Source organism: Sphaerodactylus townsendi, linkage group LG01, assembly GCF_021028975.2.
Source record: "Sphaerodactylus townsendi isolate TG3544 linkage group LG01, MPM_Stown_v2.3, whole genome shotgun sequence".
Lineage (NCBI taxonomy): Eukaryota > Metazoa > Chordata > Lepidosauria > Squamata > Sphaerodactylidae > Sphaerodactylus > Sphaerodactylus townsendi.
The window spans coordinates 27,718,888-27,735,564 of record NC_059425.1 but is presented as its reverse complement, the minus strand read 5'-3'; the positions used below and the strand labels follow the sequence as shown (position 1 = coordinate 27,735,564).

Sequence of the window (16,677 nt, the reverse complement as noted above, 5' to 3'; positions counted from 1 at the left end):
CTTTGGCACAGAGCTCAGCCCCCCAACCAAGGTCTATAAACAGCATCACTGATCTTCCCCTTTCCTTGTTACCCTATAAGGGTGATGCTGGTGGAAGCAGGGAAAATGCAAGCAGTTGGGTAGAAGTTGGAATGGTCACTATAATCTCCCTCTAGAAACAATATAAAAAGTTTCCAATTAATCACTTTTATTCCATTTCTGAATATAACATAAGGAAGCAGATCTCCAACTCCCAAAATGACTATTTTTTAGGACCCACTTAAAAAATTAATCTATAATCCTTTCCCCCATCCCAACATAAAAAGCCGGAACCTCATATCAGTTAACACTGAACACATATTGTAGTTCATGTTTAGCATTTATAAATATATGGCATTACTAAGTAACAGGTAGTATTGCTTGGTGATTTTTGCACATTATGCAGAGGCCACAAATCTACCTCTCCATGCTCACCTTCCTCTTCCTCTTCCACCCTCTGTGTCAAACCCTACCTGCGACTGACCTAAAATCATCTGCTTGTCATGGTTTACAAATGTGCAAGTGTCTGTGAGTACACACACAGCTTCTTTGAGGATTATTGCTGTGAATGGATCCAAGGCAATTTGGGAAGCTGCATATTTTTTTCAGTGATGTTGTGCAGAAGGGGCAATGATACAGTATTTTATATTTCTTTATTCACGTCATGCAGAGCTTCCCTTTCTCACTAAGACCCATGGCAGATTACAAAATGTAGAAAGCAATTAAACAGTACAGGGCGTCCAATAAACAGGATAACAATTACTGCATTAGAAAACAATGCAAGTCAAAAACTGACCAAGGTGTGACATGGCAGTAAAAGCAAGGGGGTAAATATAATAGACTCTACAACAAACTGCAATCTCATTCCCTTATAAAACGACCCTATTGAACTTTTCCTTGGAAAAGCACCGGGTGGATATTACAAAAAATATTTTTTACAGTCAGAGTAGTTCAGCAGTGGAATCGGCTGACTCTGGCAGTCTTCAAGCAATGCCTGGACGAAAACTCATCCAGGATGCTGTAGGCTGACCCTGCATTGAGCAGGGGGTTGGACTAGATGGCCTTTGTGGCCCCTTCCAGCTGTATTACTCTACATTTCTATGATTCCCTGTGCTGGAATTCTGATCCCTGTTTTTATAAAAAGGCCTTCGTGAATCATATTTGGCACACTGTGTAGAATGTTAGGGGTGTGTGTGTGTGTGTGTGTGTGTGTGTGTGTGTGTGTGTGTGTGTGTGAGAGAGAGAGAGAGAGAAAGAGAGAGAGAGAGAGAGAGAGAGCGCTTCTGGCAAGCTATTCCACTGGGTGGAGCCACAACCTACACAGAGCTGGAGGACAGCACCTCACATTTGTGTCAGAATGGGAACTGGAACCTCTCCCCCTTCTGATATTCTAACCACACCATACTAGCTATGAACATTATTTCTCAGCCTTTCAGAACGATATATCTAATTTTAAAGTATGTCCCCTTTCTGCAGATACTTAAATCTGTTGATGGGGGTACAGTCATACTTAGGGTATGCAGAAAAAATACCCCTGAAAGGTTTTAATCACCCTGATTCATAGAAAAGTATTATCTGTGTAGAATGGTGTGGTTGGCTGTCAGGCCAGGCCACGGCAGTACATGCCGGTAACGGCTGCTGGGTTGGACTGCCACCTTGGAAGATTTATCGGGCTGCTTCAGGGGCGGGCACTCCGGCTCTCTGCTTCCTCCCCCCATGAGGGGGAGATGAGATCCCACTCAACAAGGGAGAGATGGCATCCCACCCATGGGTTTCATAGTCCCCCCCTACTTGTCATATTCTGCTTCTTGAATCCCTTCAGTCTAAAGGTTGTTATCAAGGATGAAGAAAACATAGCTGCCTGAATAGGAAGAAAATATCGTGAGAACATTTTACAACTCTCAAATGAGACAAAACAGAAACCAGCATCAGAAGAAATGAAGTGCTCAGCAGTAAAGGTTTTCCAAACTCCCAGGGACCAATTTGAAAGAACAGGAGCCACTTGTGAGTCTATTCTTTTGCAGGGAGGCACACATAGGAGTGTGTATCTTGATCTCAAACTGTTCAGGGCTTTCAGGGTAAGAAGAAGCAATTTGAATTGTGCTTGGAAATGAATTGACAGCCCATGTACTTTTAAAATGGGCAGGATAAGTGCTCCATAAGCAATGTCCACATAACTGTGTGGCTGCTGAGCCAGCTGTTCATATAACAGTCTGGCAGTTGAGCCAGCCAGGCCAAACAGTCATCGGAGACAACCCCAGAAACAGCACAGTAATCTCTGCGCTGTCAACCACGGCAAGGGCTTACTTTTCAGTGAAGGTGACAGCTAGCAAACCGATAAAGTTTGGAGGTGACATGGGATAGTGTCAGACTTGGACCTGGGGCAACTGAGTTCCAATCCAATCAGGTAACTTTGAGCCCCTCACACTCTTTCAAATCTAATCCACCTCACAAGATTGTTGTTGTGAGAAAAAATGAAGAAGAGGAGTTTGGATTTATATCCACGTTTCTCTCCTGTAAGAAGAGTTAAGGGGGCTTACAATCTCCTTTCCCTTCCCCCCTCTCCCACAACACCCTATAAGGTGGGTGGGGCTGAAACAGCTCTGAAGAGCTGTGACTGGTCCAAGGTCACCCAGCTGGCATGTGTTGGAGTGCACAAGCTAATCTGGTTCCCCAGATAACCCTCCAAAGCTCAAGTGGCAGAGTGGGGAATCAAACCCAGTTCTCCAGATTAGAGCACACCTGCTCTTAACCACTACACCATTGATGGGGAGAACAATGTAATAATGGACTCTGGGTCTCCACGGGGGAAAAAAAGAGGGGCATAAATAAGCATGATTTAGTTATAAGAATTAGAAACTGTTACTGTTACCGCTGTGGCTCGGGTAACAATAAGTGATTTCAGCTCAGCAACGTAATGAGGCGCAGGAAGCTGGCGTTCTTCAAAGCAAAGGATTTTATTCGGAGGTGAGAGTCACAGCTCAGGCAGGAGAATCGCACCTTGCAAACAAGTGCAAGAACTTTTTTTCACAAACATCAAAGGGGCAAAGGGGCAGGTAGAAAGGGGAGGTAAGGGGGCAAGTCCCTTACCAAACACCAATAAGAAAACAACAATACAAAAGGAAGATACAATTACAACTTTTGAATGGGATCACGAAATCCCGCTGTCAAATGTCTTCCGACAAGATCTCACAATGGTGCTGAAGGGAGAGCAGATAAGGTCCATTCAGGGAATCTGGGTGGGCTCGCTACCACACCCAGCTATCTCCTTTATCAGATGGCTGTTTCCTTCAGTTATGTCCTGAGGCTCCAACACCTCAACTCCGCAACAAAAGAGAGTTCAAATTGTCCAATGGTGGTCCCTGTATGTCCTCCAACGGCTGGGACCTTTGGGTGCTTCCAGCAGATTTTAATTTGCAAATCCAAAGGGGTCTTTGTCCTCGCTAAGGAGTGGGCTAGGTGTTGGTCTGAGCTGCATTCCAGGGCTGACTTCCTTGTCCCTTAATATCAGCTTCTACAGGCTACTGCTTTTAGCACAAATATCAAAATAACTTTTCTACACTTAAACATTAGGGAAAACAATACAATACAAGCACATAAGAATCTCCTAACTTAACAATAGCAAAATCTTAAGGTAACTGGGGAACCTAGTTAAACTAAAATCCTAAACAGCGGGCAAATCATAAATTCAACTCTAAGGGGGCTTCTGAACCACACAGGTCTCTGCGTCCCGACACGGAGCCAGTGCAGCCATGTAGCTTGACTTCAGGAAAATATTTTGACTATTTTCCTGGGCGGTAACATTACCCGCTGGCAGGGCAACAAGAAGTGATTTCAGTGATTTCAGCAATGAGTGGGCAGCAGTGAGCGAACGAAGACACCCCCGATGAAGGGTTTCTCCTGGAAAAAAGACCCCTCTGCAGCAGCATGGGGGTGTGCCATAGATCTGCAGTGGGAAGAGAAATTGTAAAAATCACCTTCTTTCCATCTATGAACATTTTCCACAAGATCCAAGCCATGATCTTCCCGCACTCCTGCAAGGAGCTGGACTGTGTAATTGGGATGCGTATTACATGTGAGCACAGCACACGAAACTGCCTTACACTGAGTAAAACTAGTTGTCTATTAAAGCCTGCACAGTCTACTTGACTCTACAGGGTCTCTCAAGTCTTTCCTACTCTTTTAACTGAAGGTGCCCGGGATGGAACTTGGGACCTCCTGCATGCAAAATAAATACTCACCATTGAGTCATTCCCCCTTCCCTGAAATCTCAGTTCCAGCCCTGCTGCTATTTGAGGCACAGCAGCCATGTGCTGTCCTTGACTCTGACATCCGCTAGAAGGTGAGGACACATGCCACCATCATGTGATGGCCCTTGACCCTGACCTGGTGCAAACAAACTTGTTTTGCTGTCTGTCCCAGGCTCGAGGGCGGGCACCCATGGGTAGATGATGGGCGCTGCATTTGAGCAGCATATCTGCCCTCAGCTCTCACACAAGCAGATGTATAGTGGTCAGCTCTGCCTTTATGAGAGGAGCCCTGTGAAGCGTGTCTGTCTTACCAGCTTTGACTGAGATAAACCAAGCCAACGAGCAAAACAAGAGGACGCCACATGTTGGAGACCTGTAAATTCCAGTCCCCCAATTCTGCTTTTTGCCAGTTGTTGGCATTTAAAATCCTTTTGCCAATCTTGTCCTGGGCTTCCGATCCCTGGCTACTCGATCTCTCCAGCATCTGGAATCCTGAGATGGGGGGGGGGGGGGGTTTCAAAGGAGAAGTAGGTGTATTGCCACCTGCCGGACCCAGAGACTCAAACAGCTGCGTGGGAAGCCTCCCATTCTCTTTCAGCCTACAGCTTTTCCACACTCTCCTTTATGGATGTGTTATGGAGTGCGGCTGCGCGGCTGTGCCCTGCGTGTCCGTTTCCTCTAGGAAAACCAGGAATGACGCAACCAGGCAGCTGTGTCCTCTGGGATCTGGTAAGGGCAGAGTTTGGGTCCCCATTGGAGATAAATAAAGGACTTCTGCCCACCAGTGGGCTGTAGAAAGACAGAGGAGCTTGAAATTTAACTGCGAAGGATTAATCATTACTGCAGAGACCTGATAAGGCTAGGGCAAAGGCAGCCTTTTGGAGCTCAGAGCTGCACTTGGCCACGAACTAGTATGAGGGGCACCAAGAAATATTCTCATGTTATTGACACACCAGACCCCGGCAAATGGGAGGTAAGAGCAAAAGGAGAGGCTTAAGGGGGGCTGGCTCATGCCTGCCACTGGAGACCACAAACCAGCATGTCTCAGACTGACTGGCCGACTGCGTCCGCAAAGGGCAAAATGGGAACAGTGTGATATGAAGGGAAGTGGGAGCTCGGTCAGCATTGCTCTGGTAAATGGGAGCCACTTGTTGCCAGTCTGTGAGGATGATCTATTGGGAGTGGTTTACCGCCATATATAGGAAAGATCACTGCTTCCCAAAACAGGGCCTTATGACATAATCGTAGAGGGGTATGTTTAATTGGAAACAAGTCTTAGTTTATTTTGACAGTCCTTCCAAGTAAGTGTATTGAAGATGGTGGTATTAGTCCTGCGTCCCATGTACCTGTCTGAAGGACCATCTGTCGTCCGTGTGAGGGGCTTTCAGTCTGTAGGAAAGCATATGTTTTGCATTCAGAAGAGAGCCTCAAATGTAACTTTGGGCGCATATCCAGTTCAAATGATGACCTTCCTTTGCCCAAGACCTTGGAGAGTGGCAGCCAGTCAAAGTAGACAATAGATGAACCAATGAATGGCCTGACTCTGTAGAAGGCCTCTTTGTTTTGGCATATGTCTATCAAACCATTGCCTAGAAGTTAATCTGGAATTGCTTTCCTTTTGCAGTTATTTTGCCTGTGCATGCAAGGAGTATTACCTTTCATACTTTTACACTATGGGAATTTCATAAACAACGTTTCATTAGATTAGCTATCTGTCTATTGGTTTCTCATTGAATGTCTTTCTCGTTAATTCCTTTTTATATATCCAAGGAAATGAAGTTGAACTCATGAAAGCTTATACTGGGATAAATTCAGCTAGTCTTAAAGGCGCCCCTTCATTTTACATTGAATTGGCAGTATAAGAATCCAACAAAAATTGTAAAGGAACAAGTGGAATCAATAGTGATGTGTCTCGAGGTTACGGAGCACTGTCATCGATGGGCTATGTGAGTTTGGGCATAGCTATGTAGAGGACAATTGGAATCTGATTCTACAGAACATGAAAGACAACTGGTTGCTTCTGCATGGAATGTTTTTTCTCCATTTTGGCTTCCAAACTGGAGCGCTTCTGTTTGTGACCATCCATACAACCTATCCCAAGTGTCCTCTTCCCACATGTTCACTGTCCACACTACACTCTTTCCTAAACCAGCCTTTGTGGGAAAATACAGTATTGCATTAGCACTCTGAGTCTGTCAGGAATGAATAGAGTACAAAAGTTGTGCTTACTTCATTTCCCCATCACTAGCCTCTCCTGGGTGCTATTTCCCCAACATTATCTCATGCTGTGCCAATGCAGTTTTAAAAAATGGGAACTGCTATTGTGCTATCGCACTATATGATCTATTTCCACTTATAATGCTATAGGGCAGTGGTGGCGAACCTTTGGCACTCCAGATGTTATGAACTACAATTCCCATCAGCCCCTGCCAGCATGGCCAATTGGCCATGCTGGCAGGGGCTGATGGGAATTGTAGCCCATAACATCTGGAGTGCCATAAGGGTCACTCCCTGCAAACCTATAGGGAACATATAAAGAGAAATAACAAAAGGGGGGGACCCAATGAAGTCCACTTACAGCAGCACAATGACCTCCTCCCCAACTGTAATTTGGATTAATTATGGAGCATGTCTGGAAGGGAAATGTCTAAAGAAAAGAGCAAAGTGTGCAAAATACTCCCATGTGTGTAAGCTCTGTCACTAATGCACACGATTTGCAGCAGCAGTGAAAGTAATGTGGAATTGCTGTTTTGGAAGCAGCTAACGCCTCCCTTGCTCTGCCCAAAACTTAAACAAGCTTGGAGGTCTTCTTCACATATTCAAAGCAGAAACCCCCAAAGGAAGGATGCTGCAGCATCTCTGAACTGACCCTGCAAAACTGAGTGCTTAAAACTGAAAATGAAATGTCACACACACACACACACACACACACACACACACACACACACACACACACACACACACACGCGCGTGCATACCCAAACTGCTAGTCACCTGGTCTTGCTGGAGGGAATGTTTTACTCTCCTATAATACCAGCCTATGTCTATATCACAAGCCTTAAATCTGAAAGCTTCAGAGGAATCCCAGGAGGGTGGGAAAGACAATTTGGAAATCCCCTGCAGGGTACTGTAAATATTCAAGAGCAGGAGCAGGGTAATTCTCCCCGTTTCCTGTATTTTCTTTTGCCTTTAAGTGACTCTCAGTGCTAAAAAAATATTCCTCCTGTTGCCTGCTCTGTCCTTATTAGATTGCTTTGTGTGTGGTGGGGGTGGGGAGACAGTCTTCTTTTCCTTTGGATTAATGTCAAGGTAAAAGTAGTTTCCTGCGCAAGCACCAGGTCATTACTGACCCAAGGGCTAACATCACATCATGACATTTACTAAGCAAACTATATTCATGGTGTGGTTTGCCATTGCCTTCCCCAGTTACCTCCAGCTGGGTACTATTTTCACCAACCTCAGAAGGGTGGAAGGCGGAGTCAACCTCGAGCCAGCTAACTGAAACTATCAGGATCAAACTGGGAGCAGAGTTCTGAATGCAGTATTGCAGCTTACTACTCTGTGGCATGGGTTAATGTACAAACTCCTATTTTCCTAGATACCTGGGGAAAGTTCCCAGAGTAAACAGAAAGTCCCAACTTGTCTTTGAGTGGCCTGATTTTGCTGCTTTCATAATTGGCATGACTATTACTATTATTAGCTGCAGTGATCCTAATGTTCTACCAGATTAACTGGCACACCTTCTCCCAATGAGTCCGGCCATCATCGTTTGGTGAAGGTGCTGGTGCGCCCCAGATTCAGTCTTGGGTGTAGATACGCCCCTTCGAATGCTGAAATAGAATCATAGGTGGATTCCGCATGGGCCAAAAACAGTGGTGTGGCCAAGCAGTTGTGAGAAATGGGTAGCAAACCTTTGCACACACGTTTTCACACTGCTGTATTTACAGCCATCTGCAGAATCTGCCATAGATTTGGAAGAGACTCATTTCTCCAGTGGTAACAAGACCACAAGGACCATCAAGCCCAGCCATGCAGAAACACATAATCACAAAATCAAAGCACTCCTGACATATTGATCATCCAGCCTCTGTGTAAAAACCTCCAAAGAAGGGTTTTTTCCCACCACTCTCGGACGCAGTGAATTCCACTGTCAAACAGCTCTGACGGTCAGAAAGTTCTTCCTAATGTTTAGATGGAATCTCTTTTCCTGCACCTTGAATCCATTACTCCGTGTCCTGGTCTCTGAGGCAGCAGGAAACAAGCTAGCTCCCTCTTCGACATAATATCCCTTCAAATATTTAAACATAACTATCATGTCCCCCCCTTAACCTTTGCTTCTCCAGACGAAACATCCCCAGCTCTGTAAGGTAGGCCAATTACAGCTATATACAAACAAATAATTTTAAAATAATAAAGGTGTTTTTTCCCCTAGAGAAGTGGCCCTGGGTTGTTATTTGCCCCAGTGAGGAAATGATAGCTCGTTAGAGTACATGGGGCCCCCAATGGGGCAGGGGCAATTTATTTGTGTTATGTGCCACCCTTTCCCTCATGGTATCAAGGTGACTTCCAACATATATTGCAAATAAATACAGTAAAAACAGATTAACATCTAATTTAAAATCTAATCTAAATAAGCCCCCTGAAACCTTTTCAGATCACTAAAATGGTGTGGTCCTCCTCCTGATCTAAATCAGGCCTATCTGGGCCAAAGATTAAGTTCCTTGCACAGAACTCACAATACATATTTGGTTGCATAGACTGCAGGATGACATGGGGGGGGGGGGGACATCATGTTGTTGGGCCCTGAAATCACCCGAGAGTGCCCTCCTCCCCATGGCTAACAGCCAAACCAGCTCTTTGAAAGCCAGGCAAACCCTTCCTCTCTGAAGTGCTTCAGACCAGGCTTTAAGAGTAGCAAAGGTTGAACTCTGGCTCATTTAAATGCTACACCAGGTCTTTTATGATAGGGTTGCTTTGTGAGTTATTTTTAAGGGATTCTCCCCATATCACTGGGTTTCTATTTTACTCCATTTGTTAGTACCAAAAAGCACACAGAAATGTATTCTTTGCAGATGACAGGAATCCAAATTCTACCACCCCCCTCTTTCTTGGCAGTTAATGTCAACAACCATTCAACTTAAGGCCCCTTCTGCACATGTGGAATAATGCACTTTCAATCCACTTTCAATGCACTTTGCATGTGCAGAAGGGGCCAAAGTGGTGATATCTTTTGAATTAGAAGGTTCACACACTGTCTAGCATATTTTCACCCTCGTCTCCTCCAAGAACAACAGCTTTCTATGCCTCATTTTATCTTCAACAACTCTGTGAGGTCGTTTAGGCTGAGAAAAAGTGACTGATCAAGAGTTATTCAGCAAGTGTAATGACAGAGTCAGGATCTTCTCGATCTTAGTCTGACTCACTGACTGCTATGTCACACCAGCTTTCATAGCCACCTCTGCTCATGGACCCAATGGCACTTGTGTTTAGACAGACATACACCATACAACCCTACCATACCCCTTCAGTGGCTGGGTGCAGGCTGGGCTGAATTCTATGAGGAGTCTTCACCCAACTCTGCCTCACCACACCACACACTCCAAGTTAGGTGGATCTCTGGATTGGTACTGGAGATTTAGATGTGGCACCCGATGCAAAATGCTGTGGACAAAAATTTCAGGGACTGCCATTTCAAGTGGTAAACATGATTGTTTGGAGTTGTCTGAAGCTTGGCATGTTGTTTCGGCAAGGGCAAGCTAACTGCTGTTGTGCGCCATCCTTCTGCCCAGTACTTTCCTCAGGCCCTGATCCACCTGTGACTTTAAAGCCTTTTGTCTTCTAGTTGGCCGGTTACGAGGCAGCCCTGCCGATCACAGAGAAGTCAAACCCCATCACACGAGAAATCGACAAAGCTGACCCTGCACAGATTGTCCAGCTCCTTAAGGACTGTGATGCTGAGATCTTCCAGGAAGAGGATGAGGCCTTGGTCAACTATAAGGTAACTCTTCCTGCCAAGCACCCCATGCCAGAGGGAGGATCAGGATGTGATCCACTGCTTAGATCTTGAGCAAGTTTAGACCGCCTTTTCTTGGAATCCTGTAACGTGTCCAGGTTTGCCAGCCTGCAATCCCCCTGGAGTTCCTGTAAAGATCACTTCCAACTTCCTCTGGAGATAAAGGCAACTTTGGAGGATAAACTCTATGGCATCACAGCCCTGTTCAGCTCCCTCCTCTCCCCAAACTCCACCCTCCACAGCCCCCCTCCCATCTCCAGGAATTTCTTCAATTGAAGTTGGCTCATCATCTGGCAGAGCTGATACACTGTGGATTAGTTTCAATTTGTGGCACCCCAGCTTATACAGATTTGTGGGTCTTTCCTATGTTGAAAAGGTGAAAGGAGGGTTGTCAGTACTGGGTCGAGAAATTGTTTGATATTAGGGTGAGGCACCTGGAGAGAGCAGTGTTTGGGGAGGGGAGGGACCCCAGCAGGATATAATGCAGGGGCAGAGTGAGGGGAAACTGTGTCCAGGGCATGGACGTGCATGCCTTGTGCCCCTGCCTTGGTGCCGCCCGCCTCCACCCCGGAATGTCCTGGTCATGTCCCCACTGCAGCGTGTACCTGGGGCGTTGTGCCACCCTATCCCGAAGGCGCTACGCCATTGGTATAATGTCATAGATTCCACCCTCCAAAGCAGTCATTTTCTCCAGTGGGACTGATCTCTCCAGTCTAGAGCTCAGTTGTGATTCACGGAGATCACCGAACTGCACGTGAAGGTAGGCAATGTTAGGTAGAAGCCCTATTGTGTGAGTTCTTTTTTTTGTAAGACACCATCCTATCCCCACAATCCTATACCCTGAACCAGAGAGAGATCTATCTGAACTCCATCAGGCATAGAGGTTTCGTTAAGGTATCTGTGTCCCTTCAGTGTGCTTCGTTAACAACCTCTGGCCTGGGCCTGAAATCAGGGTGAGCTCAATGTTGAGACATAAGGTGCTCAGGTCTTTATTGTGTCTTCCTCAGAGGCTGTACAGTGACTCAGTACTGAAGACCATGATGGACATCATTGCAAAAGTGCAAGAGATGCTGAAGGTATGGTAGGTGGATGTACACAGTGCTAGATCCAGTGCACACAGTACACAGGCTAGGCCCAGCAAAGTTTTTGCAGCCACTGTAATTGAATGCGCCTCCTTTCCCCAACAGAGTTCTTAAATTCAAAGTTTGGTGAGTTTAGTCTGTCTCTTAATCAGGGAAGTCCAGCTTCTGTACTCTTGCCCTGTACCCTGTTCTGCACTGATCGCAGCATCCACACAAACTGAGCTCTTCACGGAGTGATTTGCCAACATCTATCTTCTATCTGCTTATTCCACTTTCCACTTTTAGGCTGATGGTGGTCTGATGGGATTTTTTTTTTCATACAGTGGAAAGAACAGAACGAAGGTCATTTTTAAATTCTTTATTTATTTCTCCCATGATTGAAAAAGCTTGGTTGATTGAGACTGCGTCCTGATTGTGAGGCAGCGAGCTAAGTGAGACAGCAGGGATTCACAAAGCTCTGTTCTGTGCTGTAGGGCTAGCTTGTCTCTCTGAGCTTGGTCATTATATTCTCCCCTTGCAATACATACTTGGTGGGTACCTGGAGTAGGCCCCCCCTCCACATTTACACTTTGCAAATGCTTGTGCATTTTGGCAGACGATGTACAAAATGTCTGCCATTTGTAGACAATGGCAAGTGGCCAGGGCAGGATAGGGCAGGACACGCCCCAGAGGCAGGGTAGGACACACCTGAGAAGGCAGGACACACCCCAGAGGTGAGGCAGGACACGCCCCAGAGGCGAGGCAGCAGTTTCCTTGACAGCAAGCCCAGTGGACTGGGATTGAATGTGGGTGGGGAGTCCCTCTTTAACAGTGCTTTGTGCAGAGTTTGTGCAAAGGATCCAGGTGTCAAGATTGGACCAGGGAAGGAGGTTGGCCTCCATTCACCCTTTCTTCTCTTCCTTCCGCAGGAACCAGACAACACCCTCATTGTCCTGAGTGGTGGTGGCGCTTCTGGCCGGCTGGCATTCTTCATGGCTGTAAGTTCCCCCCTTTTTTCACCTCTTTCCCCTCCTCCCTCCTGTGTCTGTAAATAACAGGCTTTTAAAAAGTGCCTTAAAATAGACTGTACTAGGGGTCTCCAATGTACATGGGGAGCTACCAAGGGTAATTTGTACAACCTCTAGAAGATAGAGTTACCAACTGGCAGGTGATGGATGGAGATCTCTTGCTGTTACAGTGGATCTCCAGGCGACAGAGATCGGTTCCCCTGAAGAAAATGGCCATTTTAGAAGGTGGATTGTATGGCATTAATTCCCACCAAGGTCCCTCCCCTCCCCAAATCCCACCCTCCTCATGCCCCAGTCCCAAAATCTCCAGGTATTTCCTAACCTGAAGCCGGCATCCCTAACCAACAATCAGGTCATTTGTTGCCAAAAGGTATCACCCATACAGACTTCAACATGAGCTTAGTGGCTTACAGTGGGGACGCAGCAGGGGGGTGCCAAGACAAACAAGGACACGAGACGCAGTCACCCGTTCAGATCCGTTTATTTTAACCACCGCAAGAGTGCTCCATGAGACATTTTGTTCCAAATCAGCCTTCCACTGGAGTGGACTGTGTCTACTAATGCCACAGACAGGTGCCAATCAATTACGCCCGTACCATATCAGTCTTTTGCTGCGTTACTTGGTTATGCACTGCTTTGGATTTTGCAGCGGGAGGGTGTCCAGCTGTCAGATAGATCATGTCCCATCTAAGCACATGTTTCCAGCACCTTAGTCGGTTTGTGGACATTTACATATTACCACATTGGATACGGACGGGTACATTCAGTTTGCTCACGCTTAAAAGTACATACTTTTCTTTAGCAGTAGGCTTGGTTAGAGCGTCAGCTACATTGACTTGCTTGAATCCACATGCAGCTTAGTAGACCCACATTGCTTACCAAGTTCCTGCGTTACCTGTGTTCATATTTCGCCCTATGTACTTAGTTCTAGCCTTTAGATTCTCTGTCTCTGCTAGATGAATGGCTGTCTGAATCCTCCTAACCACGGGGATTGGCTGTTGTACTCTTCCCCTAACTCCCAGTAACAATGCTTTCCAACCAGATCAGTTAGATGTTTCCAGAGATGGCACAGAACCTCAACCTCAACCGGATCCAATTTAACTAGGGTCTGTCTATGGGACTGCCAGGATACTGGTACATTGGCATAAGTCACTGAGCCCTGTGCAGCTTTTTTTTTGGATTTCTCACCGTCAACCAAAGAGGCGTTATCTGTTGTTGCACTGAAAACCGCGTTACTCTGTTTCTCTGCTGACCCAGTGAAATCCAAGTTCAGCCAGTTACCATTCGGATGTCATTATCACAGGTCAGATATATCCAGTCCTTTCGCGTTGGCTTAGCAGCGTAGCCGGTAGCAATACTGGCCAAAGAAGCCAGGTCGAAGGTGGCGTCCAGTTCGCGATGAAGTAAGCTTCCTAATAGAGACCTGTATAGTTCTGGATCCTGCAGTTTCTGTATCGGATCCTTTACAAGACTCTACAGTCATCCGGTGTACTTGTAGTTCTCCTCTTGATCTAACTCCAGCTTTCTTGACTACTTAAGCTATTTTTCTTCTTCTGGCACATGAGAGAAGCCTTGATTCACTACTTGTTTAATGTCATACTGCCACCTAGGTAGTGGGATTTATTTCACCTAGATCTTTTCCACACAAGGTTCCACTGCAAGGTTCTTTGTAGATGTTTTCCTGCTGGTCAGTCTTAGTACATACACAAATATCATCAGCATACACCAGTACTTAGTTTCTCTATCCTGATGCTTGACCTCTGCACAGGCATCAGCCGGAGAGTCTGATAAAACCACCTCTTTCAGTTTGCATCTAAGCAGCGGTACCAGTTCCTCCCCAGATTGGATCAAGGCGATACAGGGGAGCGCTGCAGCTTATAAACCATGTTTGGGTCGCCAGCCTTCACCAACCAGCAGAAACCATATAGACGTTTGCCTTAGGTGGGCATTGGGTAAAGCACATTTGAAAATCCAGGAAATGCGGCATGCCACCTCAGCATCATATTTGCTTAGCTAGAACGGGACAGACCAGTAAAGAGACTCTGTAGGTCTGGCTGTAGGGAGGGCCCTTTCTCCTCCCTCCGGTTTTTGAGCCAGGCAACAATTCTTGCCTTATAAATCCAGCCTGGCTTAACCGGGCAGCTTAGTTTTTTTCTCTGCAAATACCCTTAGGGCGATTATTTTTTCTGGCCGGGGGGTGCAGTTGCCCACAAACCCGCATTTTGTTTAACAGGGTGCTATGTTTCCACCTCCATAGCTTCCCTCCCAGCCCTCTCTTTCTTCGGTAGAGGAGATAAAATCTCTGCATGGGAGGAATGGTTCAAGAGCAGAGTCTGACACACATAGAGCATTCTGGCTGTGACCCGTACCCGGTCAGGTGTAGGGTACACCCTTGTTTATCCTTTTGGATGCGGGGATAGTTAGATTTCCACCTCCTCCCCTTCTGATCTTCACTGGGGAGACGGTTTGTTTATTTCTCGGACGTTTCACACACTCTCTGGCGCTGACCTTGAACAGCGGCTGGCAAATACTGTCCATTAACTATTTCAGGCTCAATTGATAGGAGAGTAACGCCTTCTGTGTTTTAGGTGGATTTTCTCCCAGTTAGCATGCTTAACAAAATTAGCACTCCGGAGATGACAACCCGTCCAAAATGATGAAAGCAGAAATCCCCTTTGCGTCCAGTGGTTTCAAGAAACCAGCAAAGGTCAGGTTGCCATGGGTCACCTGTCTTTCTCTGCTGTAGGTGGCACCAACACATGAAACCTACCAAAATCCTCATATTTTGACAAGTCAGGATTTTTTATACAACAGGAAAAGCGAGTTTTGTTTCACTACAGAAGACCACATTCTGTTCAGCACATATGTGGCTGTATTTATTGCTTCTACCCAAATTATTCTGGCAAATCAGCATCTAACAAGCATACTTTCTTTCATATTTTTTAAAATTGGCTATTTTCTTTCCGATCGCGTTCCTCATGGAGCTCCCGATAAGGATTCGTTTTGCGGTGTTGGATTCCCCTTACTTTCCAGCCAGAGACTGAAATTGATTACCTGTCCATTCTCCCCTATCCGTCTACCGCGCGAATCCTTCAGCCCAGCTCCTTCTCTATCATTTCCACCCAGTTCTTGAACTTTGCGATACCTCAATATCGACTTTAGGAAAGGTAAAATTAGCGCACCTACTAAAAGTCGTCACACAGGAGAACCATTACGTTGCCAGCTTTTCCCCTGGCCCCAGGTTGAGGAGCAGTCCTGCTGAGATCCATATGATTGGTTAGAATTGGACGGACAGACTCCTCTGGAGTACTTCTAGCGGTTGAAGGATCGCCTTCACTTTGGTTCTACCACACACAGAGCCTCTCCAAAAAAACTTTGCAGGGTTTTACCTTCAGACCCTTTTGCCCTAGGTTGGCTAGTGCTCTGAAGTTCCTTGTATCCAAACTACCCGCGATGCATTAATAGTAAGATGCATTGGTCGCGGGGAGGAACATTAGACGCGACACGGTTTGCTACCTTCTCAGACATACAGACGGTACCATTATCACTGTATTCTAAATAAATACAAGCCATTTAACAATTTCCCTTACGCACACAACGTTTTTAGATATTGTACATGTTTGATCAATAGTAACAACCTTACCCATCCGTCATTTTAGCGGCGTGAGCCAAACAGAGGAAATCCCAGACAGAGCATAAAGGTTGTTTTAATGCTTAATCCCTTACAAAGCGGAGCCGATAAGCTGTTCCTTGCTTCTCCACAGGACTGGAGTCCCGTTTGCCAAACTACGTGTTTGATGTCACAGAATCACGTAGATCCTCTGTAAACAAGTGCTCACAGTTCCGATGTGCATAGAACAGGCAAGAAGTCAATGGAGCCAAGTTCCATCTCTTAATGTCCTTGTCAGTTACCGCGTGAAAACCAAAGAAACGGAGTGAAGGAAGGCAGAGTCCCTCTCCCAGGACCCTTCTTGTCTGTTTGGAAGAAGCCGATCCAGTCCAGCACTTTCCATGCTCTGGCTAAGTGGCCCGGGAGCTCCACGCGGTGGCGCCTGGTGGCACAGGCAGCGGAGCCCGCGTGAGGGCAGACTCTCAGGAGTTGTTTCCCCTCTGGGGCTCGGCAAGCGGCCTGGAATTCCCTCTGTAACAAGTCCAGCAACCCGAGGTGGCGTGGTCAGAGTCAAGGTGGCATCCATGACTGTCTGGGAGGCTGCTGACCAGCTGACTCCCACCAGATAGATCAGCAGCCCAAGTCAGCGGAGTAGGCTTTATGGCAGGAGTCCCTCAGCAAGAACAGACCACGATCA

The 16,677-nt window shown here is 46.4% G+C and overlaps 1 protein-coding gene across 2 annotated transcripts in view; it reads left to right on the top strand.

The window, feature by feature from the left end:
* The first annotated feature begins 5,167 nt into the window (after positions 1–5,167).
* Positions 5,168–16,677, top strand: part of GCKR (glucokinase regulator) — a 28,547-nt gene continuing 17,037 nt past the window's right edge. For both annotated transcript variants that reach the window (XM_048507646.1, XM_048507636.1), the window contains exons 1-4: positions 5,168–5,241; positions 10,111–10,266; positions 11,289–11,357; positions 12,272–12,340. In XM_048507646.1, the coding sequence (XP_048363603.1) occupies positions 5,182–5,241; positions 10,111–10,266; positions 11,289–11,357; positions 12,272–12,340 (354 nt within the window). In that variant the 5' untranslated portion in view covers positions 5,168–5,181. The remainder of the gene's footprint in view (positions 5,242–10,110; positions 10,267–11,288; positions 11,358–12,271; positions 12,341–16,677) is intronic.